General features: G+C 33.6%; 1 protein-coding gene across 1 annotated transcript in view; it reads right to left on the minus strand.

Annotated features, from left to right (window-relative positions):
• Positions 1-2,208: 2,208 nt before the first annotated feature.
• The window catches only part of LOC148950449 (calcium-independent protein kinase C-like), a 54,559-nt gene continuing 42,951 nt past the window's right edge, over positions 2,209-13,816 (minus strand). The window contains exons 10-13 of the mRNA XM_089092405.1: positions 11,662-11,800; positions 9,988-10,176; positions 8,205-8,351; positions 2,209-2,433 (exon numbers count right to left, since the gene is read on the minus strand). Of these exons, the coding sequence (XP_088948531.1) occupies positions 2,272-2,433; positions 8,205-8,351; positions 9,988-10,176; positions 11,662-11,800 (637 nt within the window). The 3' untranslated portion in view covers positions 2,209-2,271. The remainder of the gene's footprint in view (positions 2,434-8,204; positions 8,352-9,987; positions 10,177-11,661; positions 11,801-13,816) is intronic.

Raw genomic sequence — 13,816 nt, forward strand, 5'->3', positions numbered from 1 at the left:
AAGAAAGGTTCTAACAGAGATTCTAATATACCCTGACAGATAAATAGACCAAGAATTTTCTATCCAGAAAAGTACGAATTGTAGCTTATTGAGCACTGCCGCACAGTAAGTACATAATTAATTTAACAGGCTTCAATAAGGGCCATTGAATACAATTAAACAACTGCAATTGCCTGCTGAACGCTAAAAATTACAAAAATCCACTAGAGTAAGCTTATTGAACACAGGGCTGATAGCACTGCCGCACAGTAAGCACATAATTAATTTAACAGGCTTCAATAAGGGCCATTGAATACAATTAAACAATTGCAATTGCCTGCTGAACGCTAAAAATTACGAAAATCCACTAGAGTAAGCTTATTGAACGCAGGGCTGATAAAACCCAATAGAATAGCAGACATCTTAAAATAAAAAGCCCCTCTAATTTGATGTGGCTTACTTTGATATTCTTTTCAAACCTTTTGCGGCTAGAGTCTGCATATAAAATAGTAGTTATTAGAATTAGCCTACAAATATACACAGCAAGGCTGTCTACTCTTAAGCCCCCAATTGATTTCGAGTCACAAAGACACTGATTTCTAAGCTTTCATATACTCTAAAAAATTATTATTGGCTCTGATCATTAATTTCAGACTAGGCTATATTTAATAATGTCTGCTTGCAAAATTCTGACTGGACAACCCAAATATACATTTTGGCGCTCAATTAAAATCTTTCTTGCACAATTTACGAACCAGCCGAATCCAATATCAAGGATTTTACTATCTAGCAAAGTTGTCAACCCTTCTAAATTCTCTTCGATTTTCCCCAAACTTTATTTTTATTTTTAAGTGGCATATTCGTGTCTCCTTAAAGAAGCCACAGCCGTCTATATATATATCGATTAGCAGTTTTGGCACAGAGGGCAGAGAAAAGATGCGTATTGCAGACCAAGTCACAACTCTGGAACTTACAGAAGTTCAAACCTGTTCTTTGTATTAGGGCATGCCAGGCTGGGACTTCAATAGCCCCTTCCCAGTCCAACTCCTGATGTAATTCCTAGTTAGGTTCCCAGACTCACCTTATTAACGCCAGTTTAAAAACCTTGGGGTCACGAGCTCGGTTTAAAAATTTCAGCTCAAACGAATTACACTTTCTTGGAATTTAGTCAGAGGCAAGTCCTCTTGGCCCTTTTCTTCTTTAATTTAATGCTAAGCGACTCTTTTTTAATAATATACTCTTTCTAGGACATTGGCAGGATTAAACCTGGAAAAAGTAAAATATTCCGGGAATCTAAAATAAATCTCTACTTAATTTTACCAAGAGTTTATAAAATTAGATAGTATATAGTATTGCAGAGAATTGCCATTTAAAAATTGGCTCTCTAGCCCTATTGTAAATGCTTAATTAAGGCATTCCCAGTGCATATAACTTATCCCATAAGTTATTGTTGTCATGTGGGCACACGGTTCCCTAAAATTTATTTTCTCTATACAACTCGAGGGCTCTTAATTTGTCTATAAAAGGAAAAGAACACAAAAAGGAAATACAACCCGATTAGAGTATTCAGGCAGGTCTGCATATAAATAAATTTTAGGCTTGGAACAAACCGAAAAAGAGAATGCCTAGCTCTACAGCTTTAGGATTGTTCTAATATTTGTAGGCTTAGCAACTGGAACTTGAAATAATAAAATAATTCCAAATACATTCTTTTAAAAAAGAGACAATAACTCTTTCAATGACAACAATGCACCTCAAACTCTTTGGGCAAACATGTTGAATCACAATCATCATCATAAAAAAAGTTTAAAAACAACTTGCGACCCCCAATTTTGGCTTCAACGTTATATCTACAAGAGAAATTTCAGAGATTCCAAACCTAACGTGACAGAAATTTCTTTTGAATAAGTAAATTCAATTAAAAAGCATGTTTTCCTGCATGAATAATTACAATAACAATACTAAGTAAACGAGGCATACACAATGTTCAAACAAATTATTAGCTCTACATTAAGTTTTAAAAATGAAAGAAAAAACAGATTAAGCAAAGACTAAATACAGAAGTAACATTGATACTAGCAACGAAACTCAAAACTGAACTTTTTATACATACATGGACTAGTATGAGACACAAGAATTTAACACAACATATATATATATATATATATATATATATATATATATATATATATATATATATATATATATATATATATATATATATATATATATGTATATATATATGTGTGTGTGTGAATTATTAAAAGAAACCTCTAATGTAAGGTAAATTATCTAAAGTACAACACGATTTAGATGATAGTCAGGATTAACAAATGAGAAACCTCTAAATTCCTCCTGATTAATAGCTCGAACAACGTCTGGATTGATCGGAGTTAAAACTGGGTCTTCTTTAGTAAATTCAGAGTCAAAATTGACGGTATCTTTTTTATTTTTCTGAAAAAGAAATTGCTGTATAACTCGTTGGAATTACAATAGTAACAGAGAGTAATGATTTAAGCAAGACTATAGCGTAACCTATAATACTTTTATTAGTTCTTTTTGTAGCTGTATGAATTCCACAACACGAATTTTTGTCGCGATATCCAAATTGCATCTACTTTAATACAAAAACAGAAGTTTTTTTTTTTTTGTTTTTTTTTATAAAAAAACTAGGAACAAACCTGCGCTCTATACAATTGTAATGAAGATGTCCACATTATTTCTCTTTTGGCAGACTCTATTCAGGACTAAAGCTGGATAGAAATTCTTCTATCAATAAGGCTGTAGCATGGCCTCTCCAAACAATTTGATGAAAATAATGGTGTTTAAGAGTTTATTTTATTTGAGTCAGTTGAGGCCTATTTTACGATAAGTAATTTGAGGGCTATTTCGCACAATTCCTCCAATCATTGAGGCTATAACATTTTCTCTCAAATTCTTTTGAAAAATATAGCTCTATTTGAGGGGTTATCGGTTTTGAATCCACTGAATGTTCGGGAAAACAGTTTTCGCTTTCGGTTTATCATAGACACCGCTATAGCATGTCTAAGTAAAGAACGATGTTGGCACAATGTATTGTTTTTTTTTGTTTTGTTTTTTTCTAGACCTGGGCACTTCGTATCGAAGTTGTCGAAGAAACTTCGAAAAGGGTTCATTCGATTGGAAATTGGAATAGCTAATGCCTTTTTTAATAGTCGAAAGTGATTGGAAGGAAACTAACACCCCTTCCACGCCAACCAGTTCTCCAAACAAATCCAATCAAAATTTTGAGATATCCATTTTGTTCTGCGTAGGTGATTTCCAGAGAGAAATTATGTTTTTGAGGAGGACACTCCCTCCACAGCCCTCAGGGAAAGGGTTGTAAGTTATGCCCTGGGGGCATGTAAGTTTTTTATAGAAAGCGTAGTCGTAGAAACTTCAAAAAGGGCTCATTCCATTGAAAATTTAAAGGGCCTTTTTATTAGTCGAAAGTAATTGGAGGGCAACTAACTCTTCTCTCACAACCACCATTTCCCCAAACACATTCAATCAAAATTTTGAGATAGACATTTTGTTCAGCGTAGTTGAAAGATCTGGAAATATTTTTTTTGAGGAGAAGACTAAGGGCAAGGGTTGTAAGTTATGCCCTGGGGGCATATAAGGTTTTTATAGAAAGCGTTGTCGTAGAAACTTCAAAAGGGGCTCATTCGATTGAAAATTCAAAGGGCTAGTGCCCTTTTTAATAGTCGAAAGTGATTGGAGGGCCACTAACCACCCTCCCACGCCCACCATTTCCCCAAACACATGCAATCAAAATTTTGAGATATTCATTTTGTTCAACGTAGGTAAAGTTCTGGAAATTAGGTCTTTGAGTATGATAACCCCCCCCCCAGAGCCTCGGGGCAAGGGTTTTAAGTTATGCACTGGGGGCATATAATGTTTTTATAGAAAGTGGTGTCGTAGAAACTTCAAAAAAGCTCATTTGATTGGAAATTGAAAGGGCTAGTGCCCTTTTTAATAGTCGGAAGTGATAGGAGAGCAACTAACCCCTCTCTGACGCCCGCCTTTCCCCAAACACATCCAATCCAATTTTTTTAAATAGGCATTTTGTTTAGACGTAGTTGAAAATTCTGGAAATTATGTGAATTACACTAACTCTAGAATTACAAACCCCCAAAACCCCTCAGGGCAAGGGTCTAAGTTATGCCCTGGGGGCATATTAGATTTTTATAGAAAGTATTTTCGTAGAAAATTCAAAAAGGGCTCATTCGATTGGAAATTCAAACGGCTAGTGGCCTTTTTAATAGTTGAAAGTTATTGGAGGGCAACTAGCCCCCCTCCCATGCCTACGATTTTCTCTAACACATCCAGTCAAAATTATGAGATAGCAAATTTTTTCAACGTAGTTAAAAGGTCCGGAAATTATGTCTTTGAGGTTGACAATCCCCCTACAACCCTCAGGGCAAGGGTTGTAACTTATGCCCTGGGGGATATAAGGTTTTTTATAGAAAGCGTTGTCGTTAAAACTTCAAAAAGGGCTCACTCGATTGGAAATTGAAAGGACAAGAGCCCATTTTAATAGTTAAAAGTAAGTGGAGGGCAACAAACCCCCCTCTCACGCCCACCATTTCCCCAAACACATGAAATCAAAATTTTGAGATACCCAATTTGTTCAGCGTAATTAAAAATTCTGGAAATTAGGTCTTTGAGGATGATAGTCCCCTCAGAGCCCTCTGGGCAAGGGTTGTAAGTTATGCCCTAGGGGCAGATAAGCTTTTATAGAAAGCGTTGTCGTAGGAACTTCAAGAAAAGCTCATTTGATAGTCGAAAGTGATTGGAGAGCAGCTAACCCCCCTCTCACGCCCACCATTTCCCCAAACACATCCAATTAAAATTTTAAGATAGGCATTTTCTTCAACGTAGTTGAAAGTTCGGGAAATTATGTCTATGAGGATGACAGACTTTCAAACCCCTCAGGGCAAGGGTTGTAAGTTATGCCCTGGGGGCATATAAGGTTTTTAGAGAAAGAGTTTCCGTAGAAACTTCAAAATGGCTCATTCGATTGGAAATTGAAAGGGCTAGTGCCCTTTTTAATAGTCGAAAGTGATTGGGGAAATTGTGGGCGTGAGAGGGGTCTCACGCCCACAATTTCCCCAAACACATCCAACCAAACTTTTGATATACCCATTTTGTTCAACGTAGAAAAAAATTCTTTTAAATGTTTTCACTTTTATAACTTTGAGAAATCAACAATAATTAAGATGTTAAGGAATAAATATCAGCATGTGTATATTAAACTAACGATGCACATTTTTTTCAGTAAATTCATTTGAATTTTTTTCAGTAAAGTACAAATTATATTCTGGCTTTTAGAAAGCATATGAGTTTAGAACCCTACTCAGATTAATTTTTGCTCGTTTTAAGTTTGACTTATTTTAATTTCTGTTTGTTTGGGTTTCATTTATTTGTTGATGCTGATTTGTGGTAGTTGTATGCTTGGCAGATTATTTGATTCTATTTTTCTTCATTTTGGTTTAATGGAGCTTTTACATTTTTGTTTGAAAAACTTATTTTGTGCGAAAAGTTTTTTTGATTAATAATACTAAAGGCGAAACGTATGGAGCAAAAGGCATCTGTTTTATGAATTACATTGAAAAAAAAAAAAAAAAATAGACAAACTGCCTCAAAATTAACAATTGGCATGTTTTCTTCTGGAAAAGAAAAATGTTAATGTTCATTAGAATTTAAGCTATGAATTTTCCTTAACTTAGAAAAGGGGTTTATTGTTTTCGAATTCGCAATAAAATCATGCAACAGTCAATACAGAAAAAAAATAAACGTGGAACATAATCTCTTTGGTAAAAGCTATAACAAAACATTATGTCATTGGTGAGACTATTTGCTTCCAGAATTAGTACTATTATTACTAACAACCGACTGCAGCACCAAGCCCCTTGAGGCCAACATAGCTACGCTCACTCCTCCTCCATCCCAGTCTATTTAAACACTCCCTCTTTACAACCTCCCCAGAAGTTTCCATTCCCCTTAATATTCCAGAATGAAAACAAATAGGAATGGCTTTGAACAGTAATAGATGAGCTTCTAAAATGCCAAATCAAATAAACCCTTTTTTGTGTTTTGTTTTATATTTTCAATACCAAAAATAACTTAATTTCACAATAAACAACTTCCATAGTTCAAAGATAAAGTCCATAGAAAGGTATGCTTAAGAATATTCTTCAAAACATAAAAAGAAAACATAAAAAAAAAACCAAAGATCTTTTCCCCATCAGATAATTGGCACTTCTAAACCCATGCCAGCAATAGCTTCACACATAATTTTCTCAGTTGTTAGTTTTATAGACTTGTTTTATTTGATTTTAGAATGGATTTAAAAGACGCCAGTTGCTTCGAGGCTTCAATTGAGAAGTAAAAGATAGGGGACATTTTTAGGAATACTTGGCATTACAAGTACAACTAATTTAAAATGGTACCAGTTGTTTGCATAGTAAAGCTATTTTATTGTCAAGCCAAGTAATTTTTTAGATAATATAATTCTTTTTACAACGGTTTTTTTGGATTGAATAAGCGCATGCAACAAGTCGATTTGATAAGAATGTTCCGAAAAGAGCCATTTCAAATTTTTGTAAAGAAGCGTGGCGTGTCCTACACGCGTAAAGGCATACACATAACCCTTGCTTGATTTGATTTATCGATCACTGAGAGTTCTCTTTGATTTTTATTCAATATATTTCAAATTACACTGTGCATTCAGAAACACAACTTTTGAGGAATAAAAATATTTTTTTGCAATAGGTATTTTTGTAAAAAATTTTTTTTTGAAAAACATTTACTGTACACCATTTTTAACTATGTCAAAGCACTAATTACCGTGATCTTTGCGAGCATACCTTGTGCATTTAGAAACATAACCTTGATAGGAATATATTTTTTTTTCTTAATAAAAAAAAGAATTTTAGAACAAAAATTTAGTACTTCAGTTTTACTGGCCATTAAGATGCATTTGAATTAAAATCTGAAAAATGCTGAAAATACGTCAAATCCTACCTTAAAATAAATTAACAGACAACGAGCAATAAATATGTCACAACAACGCGCCTAGCATACCGTCTTTATCCATTTTAATAGTTCAAAGCTAACACAGGCATGTAATTATTGTATGAAAGTAAAAGAAAGACAAAAGTAAGTAAGAAAAGACAAGTAAGAAAGTAAAAGAATTAGCAAGGGCTACACCATGGCCCACACAGTTAGATAAAAGAAATACCAAACAACATAACAATTGAGCTAAATGACGAATAATATGCTGTATAAAGGAATCGTGGTATCATGTCATTGTCAAAGCGCAGTGTTTTTGAAAGCGAGAGTCTCCCGGTATTCTGTGTTGTTAGTCTCATATTTTTTTAAAAACTGTTTTGGCAAGGAGAAGAATGTAGTGACCAAAGTCACAACAGTAGGGATTTCAGTTTTTAACCATTTTCGTGGAAAGTGTTACCCCTCAAATACCTAATGTAGCTCAACATTCACAACAGCTCGTAAAGTATTCGTAGAAACAAAGTAACAGACGCTCTTCAGGTTTTGTTGGTTTGAATTACTGAGTTGTCTGCAAGACAAACCAATACTCTTTTAAAACTTCGATGAGAAAATATTCACATCTCTTGCATTTTATTGATGAATATTTTATTTATCTACTTGCTAAAGAGCTTGTTGGACCACAGCCATAAAAAGAAAAAAACTAAGCGCATACTTTTTTGGGAGGACTGGAGGGAAACAGCTAGTCCTCTTGCCCAATATAAATAATTTCGAATTCCCTTACCCCTCCTCCCCCCAAGAAAAAAACTTCCTGAAGGTTAAAATTTGATAACCCAGCCGTAGGAAAAATCAGGGTACAGTTACCAAATTCAAAATAAATACATTTGTCACCTTATAATGACAAGAAACTGGGCATTACTCGCTTGCCTTAAGGCATACAAAAACTTATACTCCCTCAGTTTATCAGAAACTGAATGACTGTGTAAACTGCTTGAAGGCTTAAACTCCCCCTTGCATTACACAGAAATCAGATTAGTAACAGACAACTGCCAAATATGTAGATAAATTGTTTTTTTTTCAAAGCTACAGTTATTTTACAATTTGAAGGGGAGAATATGCAGATTCTCTTTTCATTATAACTGGATTAATAAGTACTTTAAAAAGCAAAAAAAGAAACTATATAATGAGTTTCTTACGATTCTTGGTTTGAAGGGTGGCTTAACCTTTCGAGCTTCTAAGGCTTCCCAGTCAATATCTCTGAAAAAGGCATGGTTTCGAATGGCAGCTTCTCCACCGTGGGCTTGAACACACCCCAATCGTTTTGCAGGATTCTTCGTCATGAACTACAGAACAAGGAAGAAACTATAGAAAAGCATCAGGAGAAATATTGAGATACAAGAACAAAAAATAACAATTCTCAAAAAAAAAGAGAAAAAAATGAACAAGAAACTATGACAAAGCGTTAGCAGGAAAATTCAGTACAAGAGCAGAAAAAGCTTGGAAAAAGAGTAAAAAAAGCTCATAAAAAGAGCAAAAAATTAAATTGAAATGGTAACAAAGCATCAGCAGGAAAATTTAAATGTGAGAGCAACAAAACAATCCTCAGAAAAAGAAAAAAATGAACAAGAAACTATGACAAAGCGTAAGCAGGAAGTTGAAATATACAAGCAGAAAAAAATGCTCAGAAAAAGAGTAAATAAATGAACAAGAAATTGCAACAAAGCATCAGCAGGAAAACTGAAATATCAGAGTAGAAAAAAGGCTCAGAAAAACAGCAAAAGAAGAACTAAAAATCGTAGCAAAGTGTCATTAGTAAAATGAAATATGAAAGCAAAGAAAAAATATACAAGCAGCACTGACAAAATCATAATATTTGGATTTATTTCTGCAAATAAAATAAATATGTAGGGATAACAAATTTCTTCAAACGGATAGAAATCTAATTCAATCTATTCAGATTAATATTTAATAATTAAAAGCACAATTAGGATAGTTCAATAGGTCAATGATTGTTGTTGGAACAGCTTCCCCTTTGTTCTGACAGTCACTGACATATTCATTAAATTTCGATAGCCAGTCTAAAACTTCAAAACACTTGAAGAAACTTGAAAACACTTGAAGTAATAGTTATTTTCATCACTCCCCCTCCCCCCTCCCCACTAAAAAACAAAAAGGATCGTAACGAAGGGTTCAATCTCAGTTAAAAAGGAATAAACATCTATATTTGAATATACGCATTTCCCTTCCAACATTCGATCTAAGAGCATTTAAAGTTTGTTTTCGCCATCCAAAATAAGTTTTTCCATTTTAGTCAATTGGGGACCCCAATTGAAAAGAAATAATTAATACAGGTACATTTTATGGTGGAAAATTTCCTAATTATATCTTTTCTGGGGGGGGGGGATATTTTGAATTTATAATAACTGTGCACTAATTATTAGTTACTGAAACCTAACATATGATCTCAGCGAAATTTTTTGCCTGGATAATTGAATTCATAACATGCGATAGAATACACACAGTTCTAAAAATTACACGCCCTTTTTATAAGTCTGGATTATAACTTAAAAAACACGGAATTTCTATTTGAATACGTGTCAAATGATAGCAGATTTATATATTTCAAAACAAGTTATTGAAAATAAGTTACTGAAAAACATGTTACTGAAATAAGTTACTGAAAATAAGTTACTGAAAATAAGTTACTGAAAAATAAGTTACTGAAAATAAGTTACTGAAAAAGTTACTGAAAATAAGTTACTGAAAAATAAGCTACTGAAAATAAGTTACTGAAAAACAAGTTACTGAAAAAAAGTTACTGAAAAACAAGTTACTGAAAATAAGTTACTGAAAATAAGTTACTGAAAATAAGTTACTGAAAAACAAAGTTACTGAAAATAAGTTACTGAAAAACAAGTTACTGAAAATAAGTTACTGAAAAGCTACTGAGAATAAGAATCCGATTGCGCCACTACTTACCCCTTTAAGAATAGAGACAGCTTCTTTACTCAACCAAACAGGATAGAGTACATCATCGTGTAAAATTGACTCAAAAAGGTCATCTTCATTATCAGCTTCAAATGGTGCTTGTCCAGCCATCATTTCATACATAAGGACACCAAGAGCCCACCAGTCAACAGTTGCACCATAGTCAAGTTCTTGTAAGATCTGCAAATAAACACCGTGTTCATAGAAATACGCGAAAAAGATTGAATTTGGTTTTAAACAACTAATATAATAAGCATAAGAAGGTTTAAAAACTACCACCCAGAAAAAAGGTAAACAAACAGGGTCCGAGGGCAGAGTAGTAAGAGATAGGCAACTACGCTATGCACACCTTATTGATCTAGATGAAGACTTCTGTTTTTTCATCTCCTCTAAAATCACAATTTCTTACAGTATATAGGAATGATATATCCATTGAAGTTTCTAACCCGAGCCAAAAACTCAATGGTAATACTGAGGCTTAAAAACCGGTAAATTTTTACCAAATCATATTATTGACTTACGAATAAAGTGAATATACCACTCGATGCCTTTTTTTATGCTCTTTTCAAATATAATAATCATTTTTGTCGGAAATGAATTTGACCCCGACCCCTATATACCAATTTAGGGTATATATTTACACATTAGGGGGGTGGGGGTACAGTTCAAACTTACCTCCCATTTACATCAGAAATAAAATTCCCCCCCCCCCGAATGTGCAAATATATACCCTAAATTGGTATATAGGAGTGGGGGTCAAATTCATTTCCGACAAAAACGATTATTATATTTGGAAAGAGCATAAAAAAAGGCATCGAGTGGTATATTCACTTTATTCGTAAGTCAATAATATGATTTAGTCAAAATTTACCTAAAAACCCTAAAAATCACTATTATTATTATTATTCGTTGATGATACTTCTTTTCTTTGTTGTCAGGTATGTGCAAGAATTGCTTCGAACATAACCTCTCCAGCAATCCTTGCTCATACCTTGCTTCCTATAATAAGACAGGGAAAATATTGAAATGGCTGCACATCCATGTCTCACTTGATAGAAATAAGGGGGTAATTGTAAGCTCCAATTACGACGAATGGATTCATAGAAAGTTATGTTTCATCAAAAGAAAAATAGGCTTGAAAGAGGTCAAGTAAATCAAAATCTTGCACGAGATTGGCTGTATCAAAGGAAATATATAGGATTTATTTTCAATCAAATTTCTAACTGAATGTTCTTTTATCATTGTTTCTTAATTTGGTCCTCACTTTGCTTCTTTGCTTGTTTTGTAAGAGATTAGCTATTCAAAATAAAATTCAATACAAATAAGTTCGATACTAAAATAAAGCAACTTGTAACATTCTTAAACATTTCCTTAGCAATCACAAATTATCTTAGATGGTCTCAATTCTTGCTTGGGTAATTGCAAATTTGGCTTGCAATTACGTGTACTTTGATTCTTTAGTCTATTTCATTTCAAAAGAATTCTTTTATTAAAAAAACGAAACAAGTAAAAAAAAGTTTACATTTTGAATATTTTATTTGTATGATGGTACTACGAAAAAATCTGTCAAATAATTTATAAATAAATAATAATAATCTGCCAAATAATATTTTAAGGTAAAAAATACCTTAAAATAATGAATTAATATTAAAAAAAAACACTCACTTCTGGAGCTATATAGTCAGGTGTTCCACAAAAAGTTGAAGTGGTACTACCACCCATTATGTTTTCTTTGCACATTCCAAAATCAGCCAACTTACAGTGGCCATCTGCATCCAGCAATATGTTGTCAAGCTTCAAATCACTGAAATAAAAAAAAAATTAAAAACAGATCCGATTAAATCTTCTGTCAACAGACATATTCCTAACTATTTATAAAAAAAAAAAAAAATCAACTGAAAGTAAGGAGCAACATTAAAACTTAAAACGAACAGAAACTATATCGTATACGAGGGGGTCTGTGTTTTCCGACAACCTCGCTCATTACGCTAGAGTCTCAAAAGTTCTTTAGAAATACTTCAACGGGCTTTGTGTTTAGATAGTCTTTCTTATAAAATTGTGATAAAAAGTAAAACTTTAGCGTAAAGAGCGAAGTTTGAGGACAGAACAACCCCCTTTACATTCGGAATAATTTCTGCTCGTTTCAAATTTTTAATGTCGCTCCTTACTTTCGGGTCAAAAACTTTTTTTAATTTAATTATGACCATTTTTCTAAACCACACTAGGAAATCTCCTTTGCTCCCCCCTCCCGTGTAAGATTTCCCCAGAAAATACCCCCAGAGACTTTCCTTCCTACGGAAATTTCTCCTGTGGAAAATCCTCCCCGTAGAAAATACAACCCAAAAATTCCCATATATTTCCCAATAACAAATACTGTATGTCAACAATGGACTAAATTTCGTAGCTTACAACCCTTTTCTCAAGGACGATGGGGGTCATGTCAACCTTCCATTATAATAGGATCTAAATCTTGACAGATTCAAAAGAAATCTGTTTTGAATTTATTTTAGCAGTTTTATGATTAAGAATTTGTTTTAGCAGTTTTATTATAATAATTAATAATTATTTTAGTAGAAATATTTATAATTAAGTTAACAAAACTATTTACCACTAAATCATAGGATAAAGTGTCAGTTAAAGATGTTTTGCATTTATTTAATAGTTCATCAATTCTTTTAATCCATTAAGATTTCAGTTTCCACGAAAAAGATCCATTACATATGATTTTTACCTAAACTACGCCTACCATCATAATTAAAACTAGTCCTAACCAGTAATCCCTTCTCCCTCGGAGATAAGTTAACTGCTTAATAACAAGCACAATAATCAGGAAATGTTAAACATTTCAATATTAATGCCCATATGCAAATGAACAGACTCATTTGCAAATGGGTCTGCCTGTCACGCGACAAAAAATCAATCTACAATTAGCCATGTCTTGATGCCTACTGCAAAATTCTTGATTTTCAATTGCAGTAGACATCAAGGCATGGCTAATTGTAAAAAAAGCCAAGACAGATAGTTCGAGTGATTGAGAGGCAAATATAGGAAAAGCCCTTTTTAGGATTGTATAAAAATAATGTCATTCCATTTGTTGATAGATAAGTTTATATGTCATCCGTCCATAGTTCATACCTAGGGCAGAACTAAGGTAGAAAGTTATAGAATTAAGGGATGAAAGATTCGATTGATTTTGGGTTGTCGCGTGACGGACAATGTCCGCTGGACTTGTATGCAAAATCTGGACTGAATTTGGTTGCACTTACAGGCGGCAAACAAGTGAAACCTAAGCCTAATAGACTTGGTCGCTTGTGGTCTAAAGGTGGAATACCGTGTCATAAATTTTGACATATGACCAACAAGTCCCTTGGAATTGCAGGGAAAGGGTGAAGCCTATATTTTCCCAAGTGTTTGGTTAAATGGCACGGGTATTTGCATTTGCCCATTTGTGTAGGCACGAGTAGGGTTTTACGAGGATGAGGAACCGGACATGACTGAGATTTTTCTAGGAGTAACAGGGCATGAGTGAGGTTCTTAAATACTTCAGCACACCCAGCTCAAAATCTTCCTCACATTTTGTGTAATTCAACATTCTAAACAATTTGATTGTTAAAACATTATGAAATGTACTCCAGAAGAAGGTCACATTGTTCAGCCCCACAAGAAAGTTTACAAAAGTCATCTCTTTATAAACATAAGCAAATTCTGGTGAATTTACAATTCGAAACATTTAAGTTTTTACATGTTTAAGTCGGGGGGGGGGGGGGATATGCGGATGAAGTTTTTAGCTTTCAAAACTTGTTCATGTATTTACATCCAA

Source organism: Artemia sp. Qi Xiang Cuo, chromosome 7 (assembly GCF_049724085.1).
Source record: "Artemia sp. Qi Xiang Cuo chromosome 7, ASM4972408v1, whole genome shotgun sequence".
NCBI classification, from domain to species: Eukaryota; Metazoa; Arthropoda; class Branchiopoda; order Anostraca; family Artemiidae; genus Artemia; species Artemia sp. Qi Xiang Cuo.